Source organism: Helicoverpa armigera, chromosome 11, assembly GCF_030705265.1.
Source record: "Helicoverpa armigera isolate CAAS_96S chromosome 11, ASM3070526v1, whole genome shotgun sequence".
Lineage (NCBI taxonomy): Eukaryota > Metazoa > Arthropoda > Insecta > Lepidoptera > Noctuidae > Helicoverpa > Helicoverpa armigera.
The window spans coordinates 2,062,908-2,089,343 of record NC_087130.1 but is presented as its reverse complement, the minus strand read 5'-3'; the positions used below and the strand labels follow the sequence as shown (position 1 = coordinate 2,089,343).

At 35.2% G+C, this 26,436-nt stretch overlaps 1 protein-coding gene across 1 annotated transcript; it reads right to left on the bottom strand.

Moving 5' to 3' along the window:
- Positions 1–11: 11 nt before the first annotated feature.
- On the bottom strand, positions 12–24,871 carry LOC135117542 (tRNA dimethylallyltransferase-like). Its single transcript, XM_064036944.1, has 4 exons — positions 24,854–24,871; positions 7,466–7,581; positions 757–967; positions 12–357 (listed from the first exon to the last, which is right to left on the bottom strand). The coding sequence occupies exons 1-4, from the start codon at positions 24,869–24,871 to the stop codon at positions 37–39; spliced, it is 666 nt and encodes a 221-aa protein (XP_063893014.1). The 3' UTR covers positions 12–36.
- Positions 24,872–26,436: the final 1,565 nt, after the last annotated feature.

Here is a 26,436-nt window from a genome sequence, read left to right as displayed (position 1 = left end):
TGTCTATTATTTTATTTACATCAAATCAGTCCATAACTAAACAGCAGGCTCATTGATTTCTTCCTTTTTCTTGCGTTCCTCCTCCTGGCGTTTTTTCTTCAGTACCTTCTTATGTCTAAAAGATTTGAGATGAATGGCGTAGGTATTATCTCCTATGATTATTCTGTTACACACTTCACAGAAGTTATGTGAGTTTCCATCAGCCTCCCGTAGAGCGTCATCTATGTTCGACTTTAATGGTTGAAAGTCACAAGGGGATTCGTTTAGATAACTTTCTATAATGTGTATAGCTTTGCTTTTGACTTCTTTGTCCCATTTTGATACATCTGTAGTATCAAGTTCGTAAATAGGTGGTATCTGAAAAAATACATTATTAGCGCCATCTATCGATTAATATTAGCAATTATAGTTTACACTTGCGAATCGCTGAATCAATGTTTGTATTAGTTCTGCTACTACACGCTAGATGGCCAGACATCAGTTATTTGGTAATTTAGTTTAACTACTAGACACGAGATGGCGCTGTTCTAAATATATTCAATTTGCCCAACAATATTAAGAATAAAATATTTGTTACAACTCGTTGGCATTCTATTCGATTAATTATAGATGTAATGTAAAAAGTTAAACTTTTGACTGCTACACCATGTAATATCAAATACATTATACGCTTTTACAGGAATTTGAAGTATAATTTAAGACATTTGTAAACGTTATTTATTTTATTTACTAGACAAGTAATTAAAACCTGCTTACTTCTCTTGTAGGATGTTCCAAGAATCTTCCTCTAACCATCTTGTTCTGCCGACGGGCGTACCTTCTAGTACCCATTTTCATGTTTTCTATACTTTGTTCGAGTATTTTTTTCCCTGCCTCACTATTTCTTTCCTCTTCAGATAGCATTAAATACTCATGGAATTCTTTAAATCCTAACGTTTGGAAGACGCCTTTTGTGTAGTCTGGTGGACTGAAAAGAATAAATAAATTAAATTAATGAAAATTCTTTTTAGTTAAACTTTTCAGAGTAAGCATACGTTTTGATTTCCTAAAATAGAGACTAGCAGAGAATAATTAAACAACAACCCCGAGTACTAGTCGACGGCAACTTGGTTATGAAACATATTAATAAGTTAAACTTCTCACTTAAATTGATTTTGAGCATGCTCTAACTCGGTAAGCCTGTAAGTGGATTACGGGAGCCAGGAGGCGATTATGATTTTATGTTAAAACGAATTATCTAAACACGATTCTAACAACCAGATTAATAAATGTAAATATGTATTTTTCGATTTGAAATAACTACTATTCTTGCGTTACTTAAGTATTTAATATTATAAATTGAGTTAATTTGTTCGTTACGTTTTCATGATAAAACTGATTAACCGATTGAGATATCAGTTGATGTCTTGTTTTTGGTGGGAAATTGTCTTTTACTAAATAAAACCCACCATGTTCCTTCTTAAGTCCTTAATGTACCAGAGCCGCTGTAACACTAATCATGGTGATAGATGTCCTAGAGATGGTTATATTTTTATACGACTATAATAGGCAAGTCCCGCGGGAAACAGCTGGAATCAAGGTATTTGTGTACCTGATTAGTTTTACGAATTACTTTTCGATAAGTTTGAACATAAAACGATGCAAAAATATAGTATGTTTATCTAATAGATAGCGTGTATCTTTCAGGGAAGTGCGATTCACGTGGTTTGTTTAGTTTGTGGGCGTGTAAGATCGTTGTTTTATTGCGTAGTAGAATATTATTATACTACGTAGGTTGTTAGGTATACACGGGCTAGAAAAACATAGAAGTTCTACATTTTTTATTGTATTTAGTTGTTGTTACTGGCAATAGAATGAATAGGTGTAGGATGGTCGTCAAATCAGCTTTCGTTTTAATGTTTAAATCTATCTGGGGTTCATGTGATTTTACGTTTGTTAAAAAAAAAGTGACTATTGTGAAGTTTTAGAAAAATATTTTTTTGATAGGTAACTGTGTCAATTTATTCATTCTATAATTTTGTAAACAAAGCTAGGTACATTTAAATATTACCTAATCAAATACACGTAGTTACAATAAAGAACTACGTTTACAATGCAGATGATGCACGACAACATAAGTTTAGTATTTTGCATAAAACCTCAATACATTATTCGTAGACAACACTACGTAGAAACCCGAACATTTAAAAATGGAATATGAATATTTGCGCGCCATTTCGCGGCGGATTTTTTGTCGATGGTATAATTATTTAGCGAACGATCATCGGTTACGTAATTGTGAGGTATCGTTCATTCACCTCGGGCTTGTTCGCTTCACGCTGCTCTTAACCTTCAAAAGTTATTCAATATATTTCATTTATTTTGATGTTTTTACTGTTTATGTTTGTTTCAGTCACGTGTTTGTGCTACAATAGTGGGAAATAGTAGGAATAGTTAGATATCCCGCCTTTAATGTTTAATTCATTCATCGACTTTGTTTATGGGTACGCACAACGGGTATGACTTTGGAATCAAAAGTTGGTTTTGTTTTACTCTCCATATTGTACAGAACCAATTGATTTATAAATGTCTAGATTTGAATTTCAATTCAGTTTTCGCTCTAAAATAATCAAAAAATATTTTCAAAACTTTATTTGGCGACCTGTCGAAAGTTTTTTAATAAAAATAAAAACATTTGTCTGTTACTAAAAGTTGGCGGTACAGGATCGAGAATCGTGACACATCGATCGATTGATTCATCGGATAAATGATAAAATACCTACTTTTAGCCTACTACGTGGGAATCGTACTAACCAATCATTTGGAATTTTTTGTCTTTCACTGCCACTTTTTTCACTCTGGCATCAAATTGGCTCTTCATAACAATAAGTCAATCACGAAATTACTTTCTTTGGATGGGTTACAGTAAGACAGTTAAAGACAGTAACTTAACCTTACAATTATTATAGTTATAGAACAGAATACCTATACATTATACCTACACTAAGTTATCAGCACAAAACAATGGTTAACTAGCTACTAAGATATTAAAGATAATACTTAATAGATAAAATCTAAATCCGTTTATAAATCTAGGGAGAACAGTTGCAATGTAACGACTAGACGTTTGGAGTCGTGTTTCAGTTAATTACAATAAAGCTGTAATAATAATCAATTGAATTGTAGACACGAATGTCTGTGGTTTAACTGGCTACTGGACTATAGATAATAGTTGTTGAACTTACCACGTCTATGTCTATCTAGTATCTATCTACTTACAATTTATTTGCCTTGATTTGGCCCTAAAACTAACTTAAGATAAACTTAACTTTTCTGAAGGTATATTACTACCTACTAAGAATGTTGTAGGTATGTAATGGAGAACATGGCACTAAACGGAACTTGACCTTAATAAAAATAGGTTCTCAGTTTGACCTGCATGTACCTATGTACATAATTATGTCTGAGCGTTATTAATGTGGCATTTTTTATAAAGCCATGACAACACTCCTCTTTCCTATCACACTCATTCAGGACACAAATTTAAAGTTTTGTTCAGAGCGTGCAATCCAGTAAGTACTAGTCTTACAAAATCCTTGGTACCTCAGACTCGGAACACAATACATGGGTACACGGGAGGTAAAGCTCCAGTGCCCTTATTCAGAGGGTACAGAGGTAAGGGTAGGGAACTAGGTTAGAGGGTACCAGTGACGTATTAGTTGCGTCTAATGAACCGTCCGATAGATGAAGACCTATAAGTTTACATGGCTGGTTAGAGACTAGAAGCGACGATCTATGTGATAAAATGAGTATTTAACTTTGAAGTTGGTAGGGTATTAAAAATAAGATAGTTGATTGATAAAATTATCTTTAATGAAAGATTCTCTGATTTTTTTTTGCTTTTTTGATAAATCGTATCTACCAATGGGTCTTATATGTATAGCCGTAGTACGCGTTAGTTGATGGAGGTTCTCTGACAAGAAAACTTCAAACTGCTCGTACCTAATTCTGCCTTTTATCATCATTAGCACATTTCTGTATTTCATTCACACTTGCTAAATAGTTATTCACCATAAACATTTTAAAGAAGTACATTCACAGTAGTAATAAGTATAGTCATAGTCTTCTAGTCACCTATATCCCTGTAGTTATCGATTACAATATAAAATGAAAGAACTGTTAGCGTCGTGTCTCCGCGTAGGGTCAAGTGGCGGTGGGTCCGGGTACCTGTGGGTTTATGCACCATTTTGACATATTACCCCCTTTTACCGACACCGAACTGCAAGTTCAGGGTCTCAAGTAGCTATGAATTTTAAGGTAGACATAGTGAATTGAACAGGTGTGTAGTTTTCGTGGATATTAGCTGTTTTCCGCCATTTTATTTGTACTCTGATGGCATTGCTATTCTTCTTCTCGCGATTCAGTTAAAATGTCTTATGTCCTTCAGGATTCCAATCAAACAATTAACTGAGTTGACTTACGTTTAACTAACTTAGCTCATTTGGGCTTGCTTGTTGCGACAAACTGTTGTTACAGCGTTCCGTGAAGCATAAAATCTACAGCTTTCTTCGGTAAATGGTAATACACGTAGTAACTATTCAGTAATCTGTGGTAATACTGATAGAATTTCTCAAATTGACAAAGTAGTTCAAACAAATTCTTTAGCATATAATATTGTCGTACATTATTGTAGAAGGTACTGGTTAATACCTAAGCAAGGCATGGATAGAACGACATGAATACTAAAAACTATAATGGACCATAGACCAGCACGAGACTGTTGAACCAATCTGTTTTTTCGAAATTTAAATGAATATCGATCCCTCATACAATAACCTGTGAAGGGTAATATTTTTTTTACCAGCAGTTTTTATCCCACAGTGCTGCGAGAGTGAAGTGATGCGAGTGTGGGTTCGGTTACCGAATAGACAAGCTAATGTTCCTCGTTAGCTACCGCCCCGCGCTTACGCAGCCCTTTTTATTATCTAATTACATAATCTTGATACTTGAAAAACTAAAAAAACAATATTTTTAAAACAATATTCAAATATTTATTTTATTTATTTCAGGCAACTAGGGTCCATAGAAAAATATAAAGATGAATAAACTATAGGTCCCGGCTGTCATTGAACATCTTTGGCAGTTGTTACGGTTAGTCAAAAGCCTGTAAGTCTGACATCCAGTGTTACCATCCAGTGTGTTGGTATTGGGTTGCCTGGGCAACTGGGTTGAGGATACCAGATAGGCAGTCGCTCCTTGTAAAGCACTGGTTCTCAGATGCATCCGGTTTGACTGGAAGCCGACCCCAACATAGTTCAGAAAAGGCTTGGCAGATGATGATTACTAAAAGATTTTAGATTTAAATCTAGATGGTTAATAGAGTACAAAATTACCTAAAACTTTCACTTTTGAAAATTAGTCAAAGTTACACTTTATCGGTCTCAGTAGATTGCGTATTAATTAAGCGCCTAGTTAAAAAACAAATAATAATTAAGAAGACTAAGTTAAATTACTTTCAATTGCCAAAATAAAACGTGAGTCTATCTAAAAGGAAGCGTTAGTATGCGTAGGCAGTCGTTACATTGAGAATTTACTTAGAAATATCTTCACGTATTATGAAGAAGTAATGCCAAAAATAAACGAAAATCTCGCAGATTAGAAGTTATTCTCGTCTGTTCTATTTATGAATAAAAGTGTTAATATTATCAAACTGAAGAGTCTGTTTGATTACTTCAACGTGCTAATCTCAGGACTTAGGTACTGGTCCGATTTTCAAAATTCTGTCATTATCACATAGCCCATTTACGGAACAAATAAACATTTTCGAAAAGTTAATGTGTTTAAGAAAAAATCTTCAAACTATCAATTCCCAATATTTTTTTCTACTGAAGCAAGTATCAAGCCATGGGATCCTAGTATTCCATGTAACCCAACACCATAGTAAGACCGCAACACCACAGATGACACTCCGGCCGTTGCCCGCGAACGCCATCTTTGTTTTTATGCACAACTTTTTTTTAAATAGTCGTACACCATGGAGGTGCGTTGGTATTTGAGACAATGAATTAACATTTTTAAGTTTTAATTTTTGTGACATCTAATTTGCACTTACAGTTGATAGTTCTCTCCTCCATCCCTGAAGAAAAAAAACCGAATCCTAGGATCTCTGATATTTGTAAATGCAGATCAAAGCATACATCTACTAGTTTACGGACAGAGCTTATCAAATACATTTATTTTTAACTTCATCACAACTATGTTTTAATCTACATATCAGAACAAGATCAGGTTTCCAGAAAAATCTTTATAACAATTAATCTTGGGACATTTACAGCCATGTAAGTTGTATTGAAACAGGCCCTCTAAAGCTTTTGGTTAGAAGGAATACAGTTTTAGTTTCGTTTCAGTGTCCGTTTTGGCCATTTGACGTTCATACGATTTATAGTTATGCGAGAACTGTAGTTAATAAAATATTTTAAACCATCTCTGCAGTTTCTTGGCCACATGATACGCAAATGTGTTGATCAAACAACTTTATGATGGATCGTGTTGGCGGCGGTTTAGCGGTCGGGATTAGAATGGGGATATAATTACCCATTAACCGATACGACGCGATCTAGGGGAGAAATACACCATAAACCACAAAACTGCAAAAAAAAATGTGTTTCGAAAGTTATTTCGTCTGTGTTAGTTTTTTAAGTCTTCCGAAATTATGTTATAGAATCTATGAATCAAACTAGACTCTTCTAAATCGACCAACTTATCATGAAGATCAGGCTCATCAGGTAAAACCATGCCCTTTCTCAGGCTTTAGACTTTTTGAGCGCCAAATCTCATTTAAATCAGCTCAGTTGCTTTGCCGCGAAAACCTGACAGACAGCCAAATTCATATAGGTACCTACATAATTTAAATTAATAAGAATAAAGATTTGATGATGATATGTTATACCGAGGTACTGCAAATAGGTTCCATATCTTGTCACGTATCAAGACTTCTTAGTCAAACTACAAAGTGCGAGTTTCCTGACGAATTTCGCGTTCCTCCAAACGCAGTGTCTCGCTAAGCGCCGTTTAATTTCACGCATAATTTGTGTGGATCCAATGCCCTTTGTTTTTCGTAAATTAACTATCGATCGGTAGACTTCACTGTCTGTTGGTTTTAGATTTTAAATGATAGCGATGTCTAAAACCGTTGTTGTTTTTAATTGTTTACTGTTCGCTTTTGCGTCTTGCGCTTTTGGCAATTGTTATGGGTAGTTAGAAGCCTGACAACCAGTCTTTGGTTATGAAGAGCAAAGGGTTTCGAGTTGCCCAGGTCCGTTGTCTAGGTTGTGGAGATCAGATAGTCAGTTGTTCCATGTAGAACAGTGGTAGTCAGCTGTGCTCGGTTAGACTGATCTGAGGTGGATTATGTATGACTTCAGACAAGTTATAAGCTTGGCCTGGAATAGATACATTCGTAAATTACAATTTATAGTATACTTACTTTCCATCCTGTATCCTCTGTTTGTTGTGCTTGTCGTGAAAATCCAACAACTCTTGAATGAGACCATCTTTTATCATGGAGTCCACTCGGGAGTTCAATCGCTCATCGTGAATCGCCTGCAACAAAAGACAGTCAACATTAACATACATAACTTTACGTAGATTTTGAAAAACAGTGTAGTTAACTTATTTAACAATATTCTGGAGCCTGGGAAAGTTATACACTACTTTTAATATGGTCGCAGGAATTACTTCCCTCGGGACCCAAGAACTATGGGAGCCCTGGTCCCCACCAGTTGTTAGTGAATAAATATAAGTTTATCTGAACAAATTCACAGCAAATCCAGTTCCCCCAAAAATCACACTATCTAAATTTTTTTGCAAGACGCAGGTGGCAGGTGTCCCTATTTGGTTAAGAGTGCGAAGACCCCATGTTTAGTGACCTCCAGAACTTCCCTCGGGATTATTTCCTACGGGACTAGGGATTCCCGTGAGAACCAAATACATCTAAACACTATATTTGCAAGAACAGATAAGATAAAGTGATAAATGTATGCACTGTGGTGCAATAACCAATGTACGTCACTGCGAATATAAAGGGATTGTGTGGTTTATCGATGTTTTGAAGTATTTTTCATTGTATAGATTTTTTATCTGAGTTTTCCGAAGAGGTATTTATTTAAAGGTCACCAGCTAAAATTAATCTGTATGACGAAATTATCGTAACTTTTACTATAAATGTTTTAATGACACGCAAAGAATGTTCTAAGTAAGTACTAGGATAGCAAGACATCCGAGGAAGTTACGCTATACAAGTATTCGTTACTGAAAAAGCTACTAAGATTCAAACCCCTAACTTTAAAAGTACCAGGCGTCCATAATCGCTGAAGAGTTCTACAAACAGGTAAACATAGTTACAGCCTCTTTCATGAGAACCTTTATGAAGCTGGGCGGACTCGAAAAACTGTAATTTCCTTACCCTAAGCTGTTTTGCAATCTAGACTTTATTGAAGCTGTGAAATCGGTTTTGGATTATAGAGTATATAGAGGTCTATTCAACGTTATAATATGGTAAGTACTCGTAAGAAGGTGATTTTCATGTTCAAGATTATTTTAGGTTACTAAATACTTCGACACCTAATTAATGTTCTTTTATGTACGTTTTTTTAGTACATACCTAGTATTTTAGTTTTTAAAGATAGTATAAGTTTGTATATGTATGTGTTCATTATTTGTTTAAAAAGTGTTTTTCTTAAGTTACTTATGATGTAATTCTACAAATCAATTTAGATGTAAGCTATAAATCATACATAAAGGAGTTATTTATTGTATGCTAACTTTTATTTTATTTTTGCGTTTACACTTCGATAACGGAACAATTTTTCTTCATCAGATCATTCCTGACAGAAAATACAAAATTTCTTGGAAATATTAATATCAAACACTAAGCTGTGAAAAATCATGATAAATCGTTTAAGCAAAAATGCGTGATTTTTTTGCTTGTAGTCAAATTGTGGACTTTGGTACTACTGATTACCATAGCCAAAATCTATGAATATGCTAATTACAATGATTAGGACATGGTTTTCGATTGATCGATAAGCTAATCGAGCATTGTTGATCGTTACCACGTTATAACGATTGTGTTCGATTTAAAACAATCGATTAGCGTGTGAGTCACGCCTGGACATTTTGTAGTTTGTTAAAAAACTGTCTGTCTATATGTTTGGAATGCTGATTTTGAAGTAGAAGAAGTGATTCCGAGAAAACAAACTACATAATTGGATATTTAAGTAGGAAAGTAACTATATAATTACACAATTTTGTATTCTATGAGTCTAAAATAAGATAAGTACCGTTTTATATTTCGAATAATAGGCGAATGTTATGAATGTCTAGTGGTTTGGTTTTCCAAATACAAGCTAAGAACAAACACAACTTTTTTTAATGTAGAAAAAATTGATTGATGGTGGTTGATAGCCGGGACCTACAGTTTAACGTGCCATCCAAAACACAGTCATTGGTTTCTAAGATACTAACTAGAAACTTAGAAAAGCTGCATTAGTACTTGCCTGACCTGGAATCGAACCGGAGGTTGTTTCTTTGCCCACTAGGCTACCACGACATCTCAACCTTCCCACATCTCCTTAAGTAACTCGTTAACGGCCAGTTTCTTCATCAAAAGTTGTAATGTCTAAAGTAAAAGTAACGGTCAAATTCGTTTTTTCAAGGCCAAAGTGACAGCAAACTTCATAGAAAAATTTAATTTACCCGTTACTTTTACTTTAGACATTACTTTGACTTTTACTTTGGCTTTAACTTTTGATGAAGAAACGGGCTGTATGACATAAACACTCAAACAAATGAACATGAAGCACCAAGTCCCCACTGGCTACGTCCGCGTTGGTCACGGTTATGTCATCTGGGTCGAGCGTGTGTCAGTCCTTAGCTGACCTTTCCCATGCACGATTACAGGTGCATAGTGCACTGCATATGCTTAGGCTTAGCTCACTACGTCCCTATGTGGCCCAGTTAGGGAAAACCTAGTTGTGGTATCTACTTATAAATGTGTGTGTATTTTTGTGGTCTATCCTTGTTTTGTGCGCGATTAATAAGTTAAAGTTATTTATGGATTTTTCCTATATGTTTTTGATCAGCGCCGGATTTTTGTTAGCAGTTTGCCACAAGACGGTCTTATGCAATGTGACGAAAACTTTCATGACTTCTTCCCCCAAGTTTTAATCTAAATCCATACCAAATTACATCTTAATGGGTCAGCAGTTTATCAGTAAAAGCCTCACAAACTTACAGAAAGAAGTTGACATTTATGAAGTAAGAAATCTTAGTCCTTATTATTTCTAACGACCAAGAAGAAAACAGATACAATACAGCTTGAGACCTTCGTTCCTTTACACGTGCACTTTCTACACGAGTATGTAATAAAAGGATAATATCCCCCAAGAGTGTACCCGGCTAAGTACTGAGAAAATAAACTATTTCACAACAAAATGATCGGTGCGGTTCAGGAATACGTAGGAGGCCACGAGGTTCCGTGTATTGTTTTTAAGAGAAATTGGGTTGCATAAAACCTTTTTCGAAGATTGGAATATCCTGCCAGTTCGTTTGTTTATTTAGCTGTGTATTGGGTTATTTTTGAATGGCTGAATATTCTAAGCTAGAAGGTAAAGCGAACCTTTTTTAATCAACGCGTTTTTGTAGAGTTCTTTAGGAACAACATAGCACCTGGTTATCTTCTTTAGGGTTTCATTAGGGTTAGGGGATCGATAGATACTAATATTATAGTAAAGAAAAAAAATATATATAAAACTGAAGACTTTGCTAACTTGAATGTGCTAGTTGCAGAAACAGTCGGGCTTTGAAAAAAAAGTCAGTGTTCGACAACTATCGATGTTAGAGGAGTTTTATCTGGCAAGCGCAGTACCCACTTTCCACGGGATACGAGTGAAACCCGTCGCCTAAAGCAAGTTAATTATAAAATGTAATTTTTAGTTTTATCGCTAAAGTGTGTACACTTATACGTATTAGCAAAGATTTTTCGATTATATCGAGTACAAATTGATGCTAAATATATAATCCTCATTGATCTAACAAGCAATTAGCGTGTCCATAGATTGAGAACATCTAAACGATTAGGTACCCCACATACAAGGGTTATGTTCGGGCTCGCTCGGTCGAGTACGCGCGTAAGTGCATCATGCGCTTAGCCTAACATCATGCACTTGTATGCACGTGTGAATACTTACTAACACTGTGTAGAGATCACAGAAGGACCACTTTTATGGTGATGTTGCACCTGTGGCAATTGTATTTTTGGTTTGTGTTAACTTCAGAAGGAATAGATGGGTAAATATTAAAAGGTTCAGATTTGGACCGGAGCATTACAGATATGAGTACAAAATAAATCTTTCTCTTTCTGTTTTATATAAAAGTTAGCAACAGTAACCACAACCTATAGTGCTAACTATAGCATCGTTCGCGGCAGAACAGACAACTAAACCCAAAAAATTGGAGACCCTCCCAAGTATTTCTACTTATCTTCGATACGGAGCGAAAATTTGTTAAAAACCACCCCATAAGTATGGTCAAAAATTCATACACTGTCTTTAGCTAATCAAAATTTTCAATGTTTTATCCAAATAGTCCTTTTTATATTAACCTATATAGCCACGGTCCACATGAATCACGTAATTCATTTGTGTCCTCGTCCCCGATATAGGAGATAATTTCAATACTAGATAAAATTGACTTTGAGTCCAGACTGACGGAGTTACTACACCGCCCTTGTCATAACTAAGATTGCTGTTTATTGCTCGTAGATAGATAAATAAACAATGCTTTAATATCGAGTATACGTATGACATGTGGAATATATAAATTAGTGATTAAGCACACCTTGCTTAATCTATGTCAGAGGCCGCCAAACGGATTTCTGTAAGAGACACAAGATTTAGGTCAGTAAATTAGACTAAGAAAGGAAGACCTTAGAAAAGATAGATAGATTGCCTGAAAGACGACATGAATAGGAAGGGAGTGAGTGTCAGTATGACGAGTGACAGGGGAAAATGGAAGAGGATGACATATTGCGCCGACCCCAAATAAAATTGGGAACAGGGCAGGAGGAAGAATAAGAAGAAGAAATTTGACTGCGCCATAAGAAGTGCTTAGGTTTTTTTACCTAGAGTTATTGCGTCCCTGGTACATAAATGGCTCCAGAGGGAACAAAGGTGGATTTTAGTCAGTAAAAGTCTGACCGGTTTGTCATGTCTCCGTTATCTCATAATGTGTGTGGCTATAGTTCTGAATTGATTTGAATAAAGTCATTTGCCTGCAATAAATTAGACTTAAATAGTGCTAAGCTATTACATACAGCCTATAATTACCACGCCACTGCAGACCAAAGGTCGAATATCTTGACATTTATGTTTTCATTACTGGCTACATTAGCATAAAATTGTTTATTTGGCGTCAAATCTGTCTTAAAATTATTTCGTAAACCGAATTCAATTAGTTTGACAGCCGAGAGCGATTAATTGGTTTATTGCCTAATTCTCGCGAATATTTTAATTTCTATTAATTATATTTTCGAAAATAGGTATCTAGTTAAAAAAGCGATAAATTAGTTTTATCTGTGTCTGTCTGACTTTTTCTTTACGAAAATCTAAGTTATGTAAAAGCCCTAAATTACCAGTTATAAGAACAGATGCATCTACATATGATGGTGCATCCACATTTAACAGTGATGAAGTCATATCTAAAAGGATGAGAGGATGTTGACATCAAATGTGTCTGCATTCCAAGTTTACTATAAATCGGAAAAACCCAAGAACATTTTCCCTTTACTAAAAAATAATCGAACAAAGTTCTAACCGCAGCGTTGCTTGCTAAAGCTAGGCTTGGTCCATGCTATAGGTATGAGATACAGCCTGGTAACACATAGATGGACAGATGCCGGACAGAGAAGAGAAGAGAGAAGTGTCTTGTTTTTCCCTATGAGTCGAAACCGTGAAAAGCATATATTTTTCGCGCCTTATCAGACTAACAAACAACGGCCATAAACTCTAAGAAAAATGATTGCATAATGAAGAGAAAAATGCATTCTACAAAATGCACCGGGCGCCACACGTAGGTACCTACGATAACACAATGTTTGAAGATTGCATACATTGTGCAATTCTGACACAGTACATAATAGTGGTGCAATGTACAGCTGACTAATACATAATAGATAACTGATTATGTTGTTATGTTATTGTTTTTCGAGTAAAGGTAAGATAAGGAGATAATGTTGGTTGTTTACTTTTACTTTTGGTGTAGGTAATGTGCGCTGTACTGTTTTGTTTTTAACAAGACCAGGTTAGTATATAAAGTACATTTTTTTTATTGTATTATTATCGTATTCCAAAATAAATGAAAATCGCTACCATTTTACTTTCACAGATTGTTATAGACTACTTTAATGTAGGCGACAGGGGTTTAGCCTTTCCGCTCATCCGGATAAAAAGTAGTCTACAGCCTTCCTCGATAAATGGCCTATTTAATACTAAGATATTTTTTCAAGTAGTAGCTAATATTGCTGCGGTCAAGCTAGCAAACAAACAGACGGATTCCTCAGGTTTGTAACAGAAGTATTTCCTATTTTTCCTTTTAAGTAATCGTGAGTATTTAAGCACGTAAATGTAATTTCCCGTACGGCAGCCATGTCCTTCAAGTGATACTACGTGAAACTATCCGATAACACCATCAATAATATACAAATAAATACTGCTATTGTAATGACCTTCGGGCTGTGGTCATACAGCGAGCGGAAAGAGTTTAATTTACTACTAATAGTAAGCCAAGTATTTATATAATTGGAATAATGTAGAATTAGCATTCTTCCGTGGTTGTTATTTTCAAGAAATTCAGGATATCTTCTGGGATCTTTCTTCAGCAGTACGTTGCACAAAGATGCGTTTTTCAGCTCCATTTTGTTCAGAAGAAAGGTTTCAGGATAGAAAGGCATCTTATCATGACCTCCTTTGGGTGTCACCAGACAGGAGACATTTATTAAGTGAAAATACACCCTTGGTATCCCTGCCTATTTTATTCTAGACACAGTTGAGCAACCACACTTTAGATTGATTAGCTTATTTTGGTCTCATGGAATTTAAACCTCCTTCCTTGTCTTATCCGCTCCGTTATTCACGACAATACATAGAAGGAGCGGGTTCTATCGCTTCCGCTGTCGCCTTAGCCTCCCCGCTACCACCAAAGCCCCATCCTTACCAACAATCAGGATCGTGCAGCATGTTTTATTAATAACCAGCTATAATAATATGCGCCTGGCGTCTCATTACTCGTGACTTGGGCCGCATGACCCGTACTCCTAATTACGTGGTAACGGAATTACTAGGAATCTTTGTACGTAGTTATGGTGTTAGAACTAGAAGTGACGGGTTTTAGAATTAATTGTAGCAAAACCTTATTTATCAGTCGTCGTCATATACCTGAATATTGAAAACAGCACGAAAATCTACAAATCTTGTTTGTCTTAACGCAGACCCAGGATATTTTTACTGTTGAAAGCTGAGAAAATTCTTAGTAGGTGTACTGCCAATTTATAAACCACTCTATTTAATTTTCAAAAGTCTGAAATTCTAACATGAAAGATATTCATCTTCATACAATTCCAAGCACTTTCACTACAATACAATCATAAACATACTGACCCACACAACTAGGCGAGTTCCTACAATAGGAACTCGCCTAGTTGTGTGACCCGACAACACCACAATGGGTGCATCGCTTTATGCAACATGACTCAAACATTATGTCATCTGTGGGCTTTTCGTGGGCGATCAAATCTGACGGTCGAAATTTGAATTGGACGTTAAATCATGGACGTTGTGACAGTTGACTGCCGGGGGCGTAAAGACTGCTATTCACAATGCGTTTCTTTTTTAGAATTTCGGATCACTGCTTAATTTGTGTTCTAGGTCAATATTGTTGTTTTGCAGTAGGTAGACTCTTGAGAGTGAACGTGTGTGCTTTCACGATAGACACCGAATTTAATACATTTTGACGCTGCTAGAGTGAAGAAGGAAATCATAGAAATAAATCTTCTGTTCTATTTTTACAACTAAAGGAGTTTCCTTATCACCCAACTGTGCCAGAGGGAGAGTAATATTTTTCAAATGCAAGATCGAATGAACTCTGAAAATTAATATCATCATAGTAATCATACGTAAATAAATATTAGAAACTGTAACATTTTTTTCTCCAGTCTAGACCATCGATCATATAACATAGACTTCCAGTTACCATTACAACCACATAAACAACGTACTAAACAGAAAATTGTGCTTCATTCATGCCTTTCACTAAACATGTCTGCCGTACGCCCACAGTCGTCATTATTTCATCAGTAACTCGTTGATTTTCACGGTCCCACTAATATTTATTCAGCAAACCGGTAATTTTAAATACCTTATCGTTTTGGACTTTTAACGTTCATTCATGAAAACCTGAATACGAAGTAGGTAGGTGATGTAATTGCTAATTGCGTTTGAAGAACATTTTGATGAGTGTTTTATGGGTAGAACAATTTACCGAGAAAGAAGTGTGTAGCATAATGTTATGAATTTGAAATTGTACACATAGGTTTATGGTTTAAGTTTTTGTCTACTAGTTTTGCCGTTTGCGCGTCTGTTCTAGATGTTCTACTGTTTTTAAATCGGGTTCTGCACGGAGATTGAATTCAATACTTTTGAAAGAAACAGGGACATTATTATCTTCATAACCATAGTATTTAGTTAAGAAGTTTATTGTTTTTCTACCATTCACAGATTGATCTCCATCACATTAATTCATTAATGACATTCGTATTTCTTCTATACATAGCCTTGAACGAACACAAAGGCCAAATAATAGTCCAATACTTAGTTCTCATGGGCATTCCAAGCAGGTCAGAATTATCTAGCGCAGGTACCATAATCTATTTAGTTAATCTAAGTTCTAGCTCAAAGTGATATTTCCTTGATTATCCACGGTTGTAAAGCATGGCTTTATTCAAGACTATTTATTCGCCTTATTATAATAGACTGGTGCATTTCGCATGACCCATGACCAAATTTGGGCGTATTCGGTGTCTCGAGTGCCGTTTGTAAGGAACGAAGTGCTTTGGATGTGGTATGTTGAAATATTTTGGTGTGGTCTCTAAGGAGTGAATAACTGAAAAAAACGGAGATGGAGTCTAGACGATAGACTGCAATATTTTTATTTCTTAACGATTTGGGAAGTAAAAAGACGTGGGTGGCAAAATCCATTAAACCATAACAAAACGCATAAGTTTCTTGTTAAAATAATTACTATACCAACAAAAAACTGCGAAACCGACCACCAGACAGACGCACGACTCAAAAATCTCAGACAGACAGTTGTATATCCAAGTAATTACTACTGGCACTAGTAAAATTTATTTAAAAGTTTATTGATCTTCGGGAAAAAACATTGGAAAACGAAACAAGTGGAGCTGTCACATCAATTAGTTTATTGAAACGTATTCGCTCATCTGAGTGCGAAATGGCCGACGTCCGTGGGCGTCTGAGTTCTGACTAACGGAGGCGGAATGTAGTGCCGAAACACCGGGCCGAGGCACGCTGGCGCATTGAACTGCATTCAGGGCTGAGTACCGATTCATATTATACGACCTTTTTTAGCCTAAAAACATTTTTTTCTATTGATTATTAAAATAAGTTATTAATTGCATACGTATATGGGGGAGTGCTGGAAAGAGCACCTTCATTATTTTGGAAAGAGCACAACGAGCCTTGATCAAGGTAGCTTTAAAATTGCCTTTCATATTTCCCACGAACTCAGTATATGAAAAGTTTCAAGTACTAAGGGTCCGCCAACTGTACATACTTAAGGCAACGCTCGTCACCCACACACTTGTCAGAAAACGCGCAGATTATCAAGAAATACTCAGGAAACGGGTATTTAGGATTCCTATTCCAACTGCCAACTCCGAACTAGCCAGACGTTGTATAACATTCTCGCATCCAAACACATACAACAAAGTCAACAGGATTTGTAACCTAAGGGACTGTACATTGAAAATGTGTAAAAAGAAATTAACAGCAGCCCTCCTAAAACTCTCATATACGGAAACTGAAGCTCTGTTGTAGCATAAACTCACCCTCACCATCAACACTGACACTCTCACACTGACTTAACACGCCACACACTCTCACCACACACACACACACACACTACATCACACACTCTAAACTAGCAAATAAGCCCGAATACTTTACCCAGTTTTATTTAATTTCGATATGTACCTAAATTTAAGTCCTTCCCTAAAACTCCAAAGATACTATGTAACTTTATACTATTAAGACTAATTATCGCACTCGGAGCCACAAGATACAAGCTGCGCTTAGTTTGTGGCTCAACGACAATGTCAGAGCTATGTAAGGTTACTTATGTCAATAAACATTATTTTATTTTATTTATTTATTTATTTATTTAATTCATATTCTACTAAGCTGATATACTTTGGAAAAGTAAACTTGATTCCTGCAACATTTTGGAGAAATAATTAATTAATCAATTATACTAAAAGATGCAGTTAGAGGCAAGGTTGTCTTTATTACTGTAGTTAAATAAAAGTCAGTTATTGTAGTTCAGTATGCAACAGAGACTGCTTCTATCATTGTCACTAAACACATTAGAACAATGTGCCAATTTGATTGGTTTTCAACACAAGCTGCACATACAAAAATCGATTAACAACTTCGTTGAACTTGCGAATCGATTTTCCAGGTTTTACCCGCAATTTGTATGCTTCATCTAAAGCTTAAATATGCAAAGCTGGCAACCCTGTCAATGATGTGTTTAGCGCATACTAATAGAATAATTAAGTAGTAAGAAAAACTGCTTTAACGAGAACATTCAACCCGTGCACTATCTCGAGGCGCGACCGAAGCGCGTTCAAGGTTACACAGTCAAGTTCCCAAATTGTAGACTGCGGCTTCATGCCCATTCGTGACACGATTTTAAGTCGGAAGACAGTGCGATTATTAGTCGTTGTTTTCTAAAATAGATCATTTTTGTTTGCATTCGAAAACATTTCATTGTTATGTTGAATAACATCATTTATTTTAATCTCCTTTTTCATTTATAATTTACTATTACTATGGGAATGGTTCATGTTTTATTACTACTAGCTGTGAAAATAACACTATAATTAAGTTGACAACATAACACGAATAACGACCATTCAAACTGAAATATAAATTTCAATCGCGACAAATTAAATCGTGCGAACGGTCCATTAATGTCGTTTCATAAATACTAAATACGTCGCCGCGTGAATGGCGCCCTTTATACGAATAAATAATAGAGAATTGTCATTGTGTAAAAATAAAAATAATGAAAATGCAATCGAGTTTGAATGGAAATTCTAGAAATAAAGGAATTAATAGCCCATCTTTAAAGAATTATGTTTTTTGACTGCATTTTTGAAGTGGGCGTGTTAATTAATTAAACTTTTTTGTTGTTTGGTTAGAAAATTATACATATTCATTACATTTGACTAGGAGTTAGAATAAATTAAAATAAGAACATGATTCTTTAAATATCTGAATATGCACTAAGTGATGTCATTTTGGAATATTGGTATTTAAGACTGCCTTTAAATTTCTGATTACACTTATTTTATTCCGATAGTACAACAGGGCGTAAACAATCTTGGTTACCAAAAGTATTGTAGTTATTTTTTAACCTTCTTTCACGAGTCATCCCCGATAATGAAAGATTGAAACAATTTCAATAGAGTACATATTAAAACTTTTATTTGCAAATCACATCATGTATCTCGACACTCAATTTCATTTTTACAAAAACTAAACACCTAATTAGCTTAATAACTCGGTAACCGACAATTAATTTTGCTTTTGGTGTTAAGTCTTAGCATAATCAGCACACGCGTACCGAAGTAAGTAAATTAAATTGTTTACTAGGTTCTCGTGGACACCAGTCCATATGTTTCCAGTACTTCTCTCAAAAATTGAGTTTCCCGGTCACGCCTTATAAATCGTGTTAAATATTGAAATAAATTCAAACCGAATGGACGCTTTAAAGTTCAAGAAGCTACGAAACGTCTGACCTTGGACGATGCCCACAATTTTCGGGGATTAATTTGAATTAACTACCTAAGTTACTCCACATCATTATAATATACGCTGTCTGCTACTATGCTAGAATTAGTTAATTTATGCTAAAACATTTAATTTTGCACGATTACGTACGCTCGTGCCAATGAATGAAAAATTCCACTCGTTTATTAAAATTTATTACGAGTAAATATTGGCATGTTTGATAAGTTTCAAAATAGAATTGTTTATATTATCTGTGACAAAACAGTTCCTGGACATGCGTAAGTTTCAAGGATAGTCGCGAGCAGGCGTTAGTTCATTTCATGTATGGAAGTGTAGAAAGTGAATTTTATTTGCGTAAATATATGAAAGTTACAACTTTGGGAACACTTCATGCGTGCTAATCCAAAATGAGAACGACGTTGACAGAAATATTGATGGCCTCCATGCGCCGTTTGGAAACTAAATGATTTTGGCAGGACGTTCCAATTTTAAATTGTTGTCAAAATATTCGATCAATGAACGCGTTTATGTTTTGAATTTTGATTCCATTTTGGTATTTTGAGAAACATTCGTTATTGACTTTATTCGGACTTTTCAAACTATCAAATACCAAATTCATATCCTGTCTATAAAATATAGCGGTTGAAGTGTAAATAAAAATCGATATGCAAATTCTGCGAAAATCGAGATAAGCACCAATTTCTTATCGTTAAACACACATCGGGTTACTGACACCGATTTGAGCCTCCAACGAACGCAGTACAAATAGAGGGCCTACGACAACCGAAAGAAAAAATGGCTGCATACAATACTTTTGGCGGTAATAAAAATTTTCCACGCAAAATCGCGCATAGTTACAAGATTACAATTCGAGTTTTATGTGACCTCGGGAGCGGTCGTAAAGAAGACCGTCGTAGTTTGTGAATCGGCAGAGTATTAAAATTCAGTAGGAAACCAGCTGCTTTGACTGCCCTTGACTCAGTACGACGCGACTGCGCGCTAATTACCGCGAATAGGGTTGACGACGCGATTGTCTATGGAAATCGTGACCCAAAGAGGTGTGGTTACAAACGTAGTAGTGAATAGACAAATATACTCGAAAATTAAATATCAATTGTTCATGTATGTCTTTATTTTCACCTGCTTGAAGAGCTGGTCTAATACCTAGCTCAATTTTTTACCGCTGGCTGCTGGTTATTTTCTTGCTACTTAAGTATGTAAAGTGATTGCAATAATCATGAAAAACTATGAAAATAAGTTGTAAAACGGATAACTGAAAACAGAAGTAAGTATTTTTTTTTAATAAAATTCTCAGAACATCAATATAAGTAAACGATGTAAAAACTGTATCTTTTTCTGATTACGGAACTATCGGATTCAATCAAAATCCGACAACCCTGTCAACGCGTCGCCAACCGGACGTTTCTCCATATTTTTTTTTATATAATCACGATTTTTTCCAATTCCGTGTAAGAGTAAAAGTGTTTTTACGCGTTCTGCCTATTGATGGCAGTTTTGAATTCGTTATAAAAAAGCATAACAGATGTTAGGCCGTGTTGACACGAGTTCATGTTTTACCGCGAAACTGGTGTTCGACGAAAGAGGTTGAATGCGGTTGGGGGCCATATTTATTTACTTTTGTTACGCCTTCATTTGCGTATCCTGTCAAAACTTTATAAGGTTTTTAAATTAATATAATAATATAGAGTTTTGCGATAACTAGGTGAAAATTCCTATTTTATATTTAATTTTATTGTTTCATATTTTATCGTCGTGTCGGTCGAAAGATGTCCACTGCTGGACAAAGGCCTCCCCCAAGGCTCGCTACTTTGGGCTATTCCATATGTATGAAGTATATAACAGTTATAACTTATTTGATAGCTGAAAAACAAAGCCTTCGTATAAACTATAAAAGGTAATATTAAAAACGTGGGGTGAACTTAGTTCTTAGAAGTAATGAGCATATGGTTAGCGCTCCGAGTTATAAAAACGTATTTAATACAACGGCTGTATGAATATAGCAGATAACACGTTTTGCTGTCTGTTTATCAAAGTTAATTTAGGCACACTAGGGATCAAGCGTCGTAAACTTTTATTTCGCTTTATGAAAATAGTTGAAAATGAGAGTATATTATGAAGGTACTTTTTTTATTAAAGGAACACTATGTAAGTTAATTTTACGCTGTATTTTATACAAAAGTAACTAAGTAAAAAAAAGATAAGTAAAATTTTAGAGTAACTAAAATTAAACTGAAAACTAGTCGGATAACTAGATGGATAAAAGAAGTATTTAAATATTTTATTTTGTTCAATATTATGTAGATATATTATTCATAATTCTAGTGTGAGTAAAAGGAACTGATTAAAAATGTATTTATTTAAATATACAATACAATAACATAACCTTTTAGAGCAATTAATTTGAATATTCACGTTTTGTGCGTAAGTACACCATAAGCTATTGTTAATGTAAGATCACTTAACTGCGATTTCACATAAATTCTACAAAATAAGAGGAAAAATAAAATGAAAATCCTGACACACGTGATGATGTACACTCGCCTTAACAAAAATTAAAATATTCAGACACGCAATAATTTTAAACATTTATAGTTATGGTAATGGATTCCGCAAATCTAATTGTGCATTTAAAATCGATCATTCGCGTGTCTATAGTTTGCGTAATTGACAAAAAAAATCGAATCCGATGAGTCGGCGAATAGCAATCGAGAGATTTAAATCGATCCATTCATACTCGTTTAGAATTAAATAATCGGAAATGCTATTCAGTACCAAATAGGGATGTCTATGCAATTTAACGGCGACGTGGGAATATACTAAATCTCAAATACAGAGGCGTAAGTATAGCTTAAGTTCGGATAAGTTGTAAGCGATTTTTTACTGATTCGATTAAATTCTTTTGATATGGAACAGATTGATTTATAGCCGTGTATACAAAATGTAGTTTTTACGTATAATAATAAATTGATATTGGGTTCCAGTGTATAGTCTAGACATTTCTGAGACTCATCTGACTTTGATTACCATTTACACTTTTTATGTCGTCATGGCTTGTGCTTTAAGAATTTGCATTTAAAATAAGGATCGATTGATTTTTAATATTTTTCGTTCACAACGGAACTTACAATACGTTTTGAAATTGCTACGTTAATAACAAAACAAAACGCGTTTGCGACAATAGCAATATGGCGGAACAAAAACATACTTCATGTATGCTCATTTCAAAACGATCTACATTTTAGTTTTTATCGAAGCCAATGCTTTTTATTGCGTCGTGATGCCATTAAATGGCTATCATTGATGCGAGCTACGCCCGGCTTTTTGTGCTTTGTCTTCAAAAAAAGTTTGTAAAAACATATAGACAGCCATAGACACTGACGTTTGGTTCGCGCCAAAAATCGCGTGTTGGTATTGCGACGTAAAGAGGTTCATTGAATGAGGTCGTTGCTCATTAGAACCGAATGGCTTACGCTTCGAAGAACTTTAGGTCAGGCGATGTCACCCTTTTATGTGGAGATTTAGAACCATGTTATTGGATTTCTATAATGAATAAACTAGATTTATTTACTTTTATGTTGACATACAAGGTTTGTTAAGTATGTTTTGGTGTTAAACTGAAAGGAACCTTCTATCTTTAGCACATAAAAGATTTCGCAGCATTTGTTACTAATATTTTATTAGTTTTTACGATCGTATCGGAATTTTTACATTTTACACTACTATCAATAAAATAGTATTTTACACACTTTTATTATGTTCGACGCTTCCAAATAAATATTTATTTCTTATTTATTCATATATTTTTTGTTGAAGTCACATATATCTTTTCACGTATATTATGAAAATCGTTTTAGAAATATGCAGCTATTAATACTGTCTAATCTTAATTAAAAATCATTCTAATACTAATGTTATGATCCAATCTTCATTTCGTTATGATATTTTTTAGTCTGAAAGTCGTTAATGCTAACAAAATAGCAACTAAAATATATTCTAAAAGGCAAATTTTCTAGTCTAGCACACGCCAAAATGTGTAAAAAACCGGCCACATTTAGTAGCGAATCATTAATGTTTTTCCCAGAGTAAATAATCACAAGTCATTGGAATAAGCGCAAAAATTACTTAATCAGTCTGTTAAGACGGTTTTTAATTTTTTTTCACGCGTGCTTACAACCGGGCGATCGCTTTTTGTCATTTTGGTTGGGGTCTACGAACTTGGTTGCTCAACCTGTCGGGACTTGTAGATTCGTGGGAGCTTGCTAGACTGATAGAAGTGGGCAGGCCCGGATTCAGGTAGTTGATTAAGGGTGCATAAAGAGTTGGGCGCTGTTGCATACCATACGCAAGCGAATAGAATTATGTACGTGAATTATTCGTCCTATAACAAACTAACTTGTAAGAACAGTTATTAAAAGGAAGTAACTTAGATGTTTTTATTTAATGACGTATTTAAATTTTATTACAATGATACTTTAGGAAGCCCTTATCTAAGTCCTTAGCCACAGTCTACTATTATTTCCACTAGTTTTGAGCAATAATTTTGTTGTTTCTTACGATTTCGTATTTAAATAATGCAATTTCAAAATTGTGACTTAGAAAGGATCAGGCATCCTTCCTAAATTGCACCCATCACCGCCCTGAGTACATCCCTGTAACATCAGCCTACATTACAATATCAGTGTCTGGTATCGTCGGCACTTTGATTCAGGCGTGCTATCGACAATTGACGCATTCTGATTGAGAGGCGTTGAATGAAACACCAAATCATTTATAACCAAGCAATTGCGGAGATCATGACAGCTTATTTGTAATAAATTCTTGATAGATTACGTAGGTAAGGTAAGGTGGATTTAGAAATTCCCTTTAACCAGGAAATTGGAAGATGTACTTAGTTACTTACATATATCTGAATAAAACCTTTTTTATGAGAAATCATCAAATGAATCCTGTCGCTGTGGGTGTAGCGTGAGGAAGTGTCAGACTCTTACTGACTAAAACCCATCATGTTCCTTCTTAAGCCCTTCATGTACCAGGGCCGCGGTAACTCTCTCGAACAATCCCGTAGCCCCGGCAGGCTTTGACTCTTCCGGGCAATTTTGGATTTCGAATTTTATTTGCAGTTAAGTCTATGCAAAACAGTGATTAAAGTTTTATGCACATATCAGGGCAGACCTCGGCTTCTAAGGACCAAGGGAACATTTGAATGGTACTAAGGGCATTTGACAATATTATCGTTTTCCTAGTGCGTCTGCAAGCATAAGAAACACCTTCTTTACCATATTTACAACAACAATTACAATTAGTAAGTGCTGCTCACGAGCAATCATGTACAATATATGCAAATGACGTTTGTAGACACATTAGCAAAGATAATTGTATTTATATCTTCATTAAGCAAGCTTTAGTTAGGTATACGTGATCCCGCTGAGCTTACGGTAAAGGGAAAACAAGGCCCAAGTTCATAGACAATATAAACGTCTATTTTCTTTAAAACAACTGTTTATTTTGGAACTTGAATGTGAAAAATCATAGAAAATAGTGGTATTAAGAACTCTGACGATTGTGATGTTGTCGATAAAATTAGACCTTTTTTTTGGTGGGAGAATGGCACGTCCTCTCTCGGTATAGGTGTAGTCAATAAGAGTTTGACATCCAGACTCGTATTGACTAAAACCCAATGTTCCTTCTTGAGCACCTTCGCGTACCAGAGCTGCGGTAGCCATCTCGAACAATGCCGCAGCCCCGGTAGGATAATAACCTTAACCGTGCATTTAATTTCTTTAAACAAAATAATATCTGTACAAATACAACACGACAGAGAAATAAATTGAGTAATTTTACCAAGCGAACGCACACAGTTCCAATAATTTGAAGAATGCGAGCGAGTTCCGCTGCAAAAAACAACAACATATTAAAAAGGTTAAAATACTGTTGTCAAATGACCTACCATAATACGTACTGGCTTATTATACTTGCCAAGTCGGGTTAAAGATGGGGAAACAAAGGAAAAAAAGGCGGGAAAACAGCAGGTGCGCGCGCAAACTATACAGGTTGATACAAACACGAAAGTTATACTTCGTTCTCATTCATTCAAACCATTTGACAATTTTAATTGGTACTATAATTTATTGATTGGCCGCAATTACTAATTTATTATACAAGTTCGGTTATAACTTAGATGAAAAATTGTCTACGTATACTATGGTTCCATTTATAAAGGAGTGCAATTAAACGTTGATTCATTGAACTAGTGTAAAAAAGTAATGAGCTGTTTAAATATAGCGCTAAGTAATTGGAGGTCTTCACAATTAAGTAAAAACAAGTCCACTCATACATGCTTAATCGGATTTACCTTCCGAATACGGATAATGATGATTGCGATTATTAATTTCTCGATTGTTAGTATAAATGATTTATCGATACGTTTGTGACTAGTCGTGGTCATTATCTTGTTGGTGTAAGGTAAAATTAATTGAACTCATTTCCTAGGATGTATACTTCTCAATGACTTATTGCTTTTAAGGAATTAATTCCGCATTTTGATACTGAACGTGTTCTGCTACATTTCCAGAAAAAAACTCACACCTTCTAATTGTTTTAAGCTTAAAATATAATAAAGCTTTTCTTTAATTTTCGGAAGTTACCAATCTGCTAAGATTCATCGTGATTATTGTAAATACCATCTCTGTTAGCCATATACCAGTAGAAAAATAGATAAGTGTATAGTTATAAATTGTACCTCAATATTCCTACTATAAAATAAAAAATATCATTTTCCACTAACCACCATCCTGTATATCATGTAGGGTGTGCACAACAGGTGGCAGGGCACCACACGCGCCGCTCACGTGCCGACAACTGCCGAACATAGCCGATTTACGCCGAACAGGGACACTCCATCATCATCGTCCTTTGCAGGGTTCCCTGGTCATAAATACCGATGGAGTCTTGATAACAGGTGACCACTGGCCGTTGACAGGTTATGATATTTATTTGTGCCAAAATATGAGTAATTGAGTTTTTACTATGTTGCAGAAACTTACATACGAAAGTCAAGTCAGTTGTATGTATTCCGATATTATTTTTTTGCAAAATAAATATTGTCGTAGCATTGGTACCTGTGTAGAGTTGGTCATGGAAAAGGTTAATGGTTTGTGCATAGGAGTTAATATGAGTATTAGAAGCCCATTTCTAAGTGCAGTAGATGCAGGTTGCTAATGACAGCTAAAGACCGGCCGATCGAAGTGGTGAATTTTGGGGGAGGTCTTTATTCAGAAGTGGACGTCTT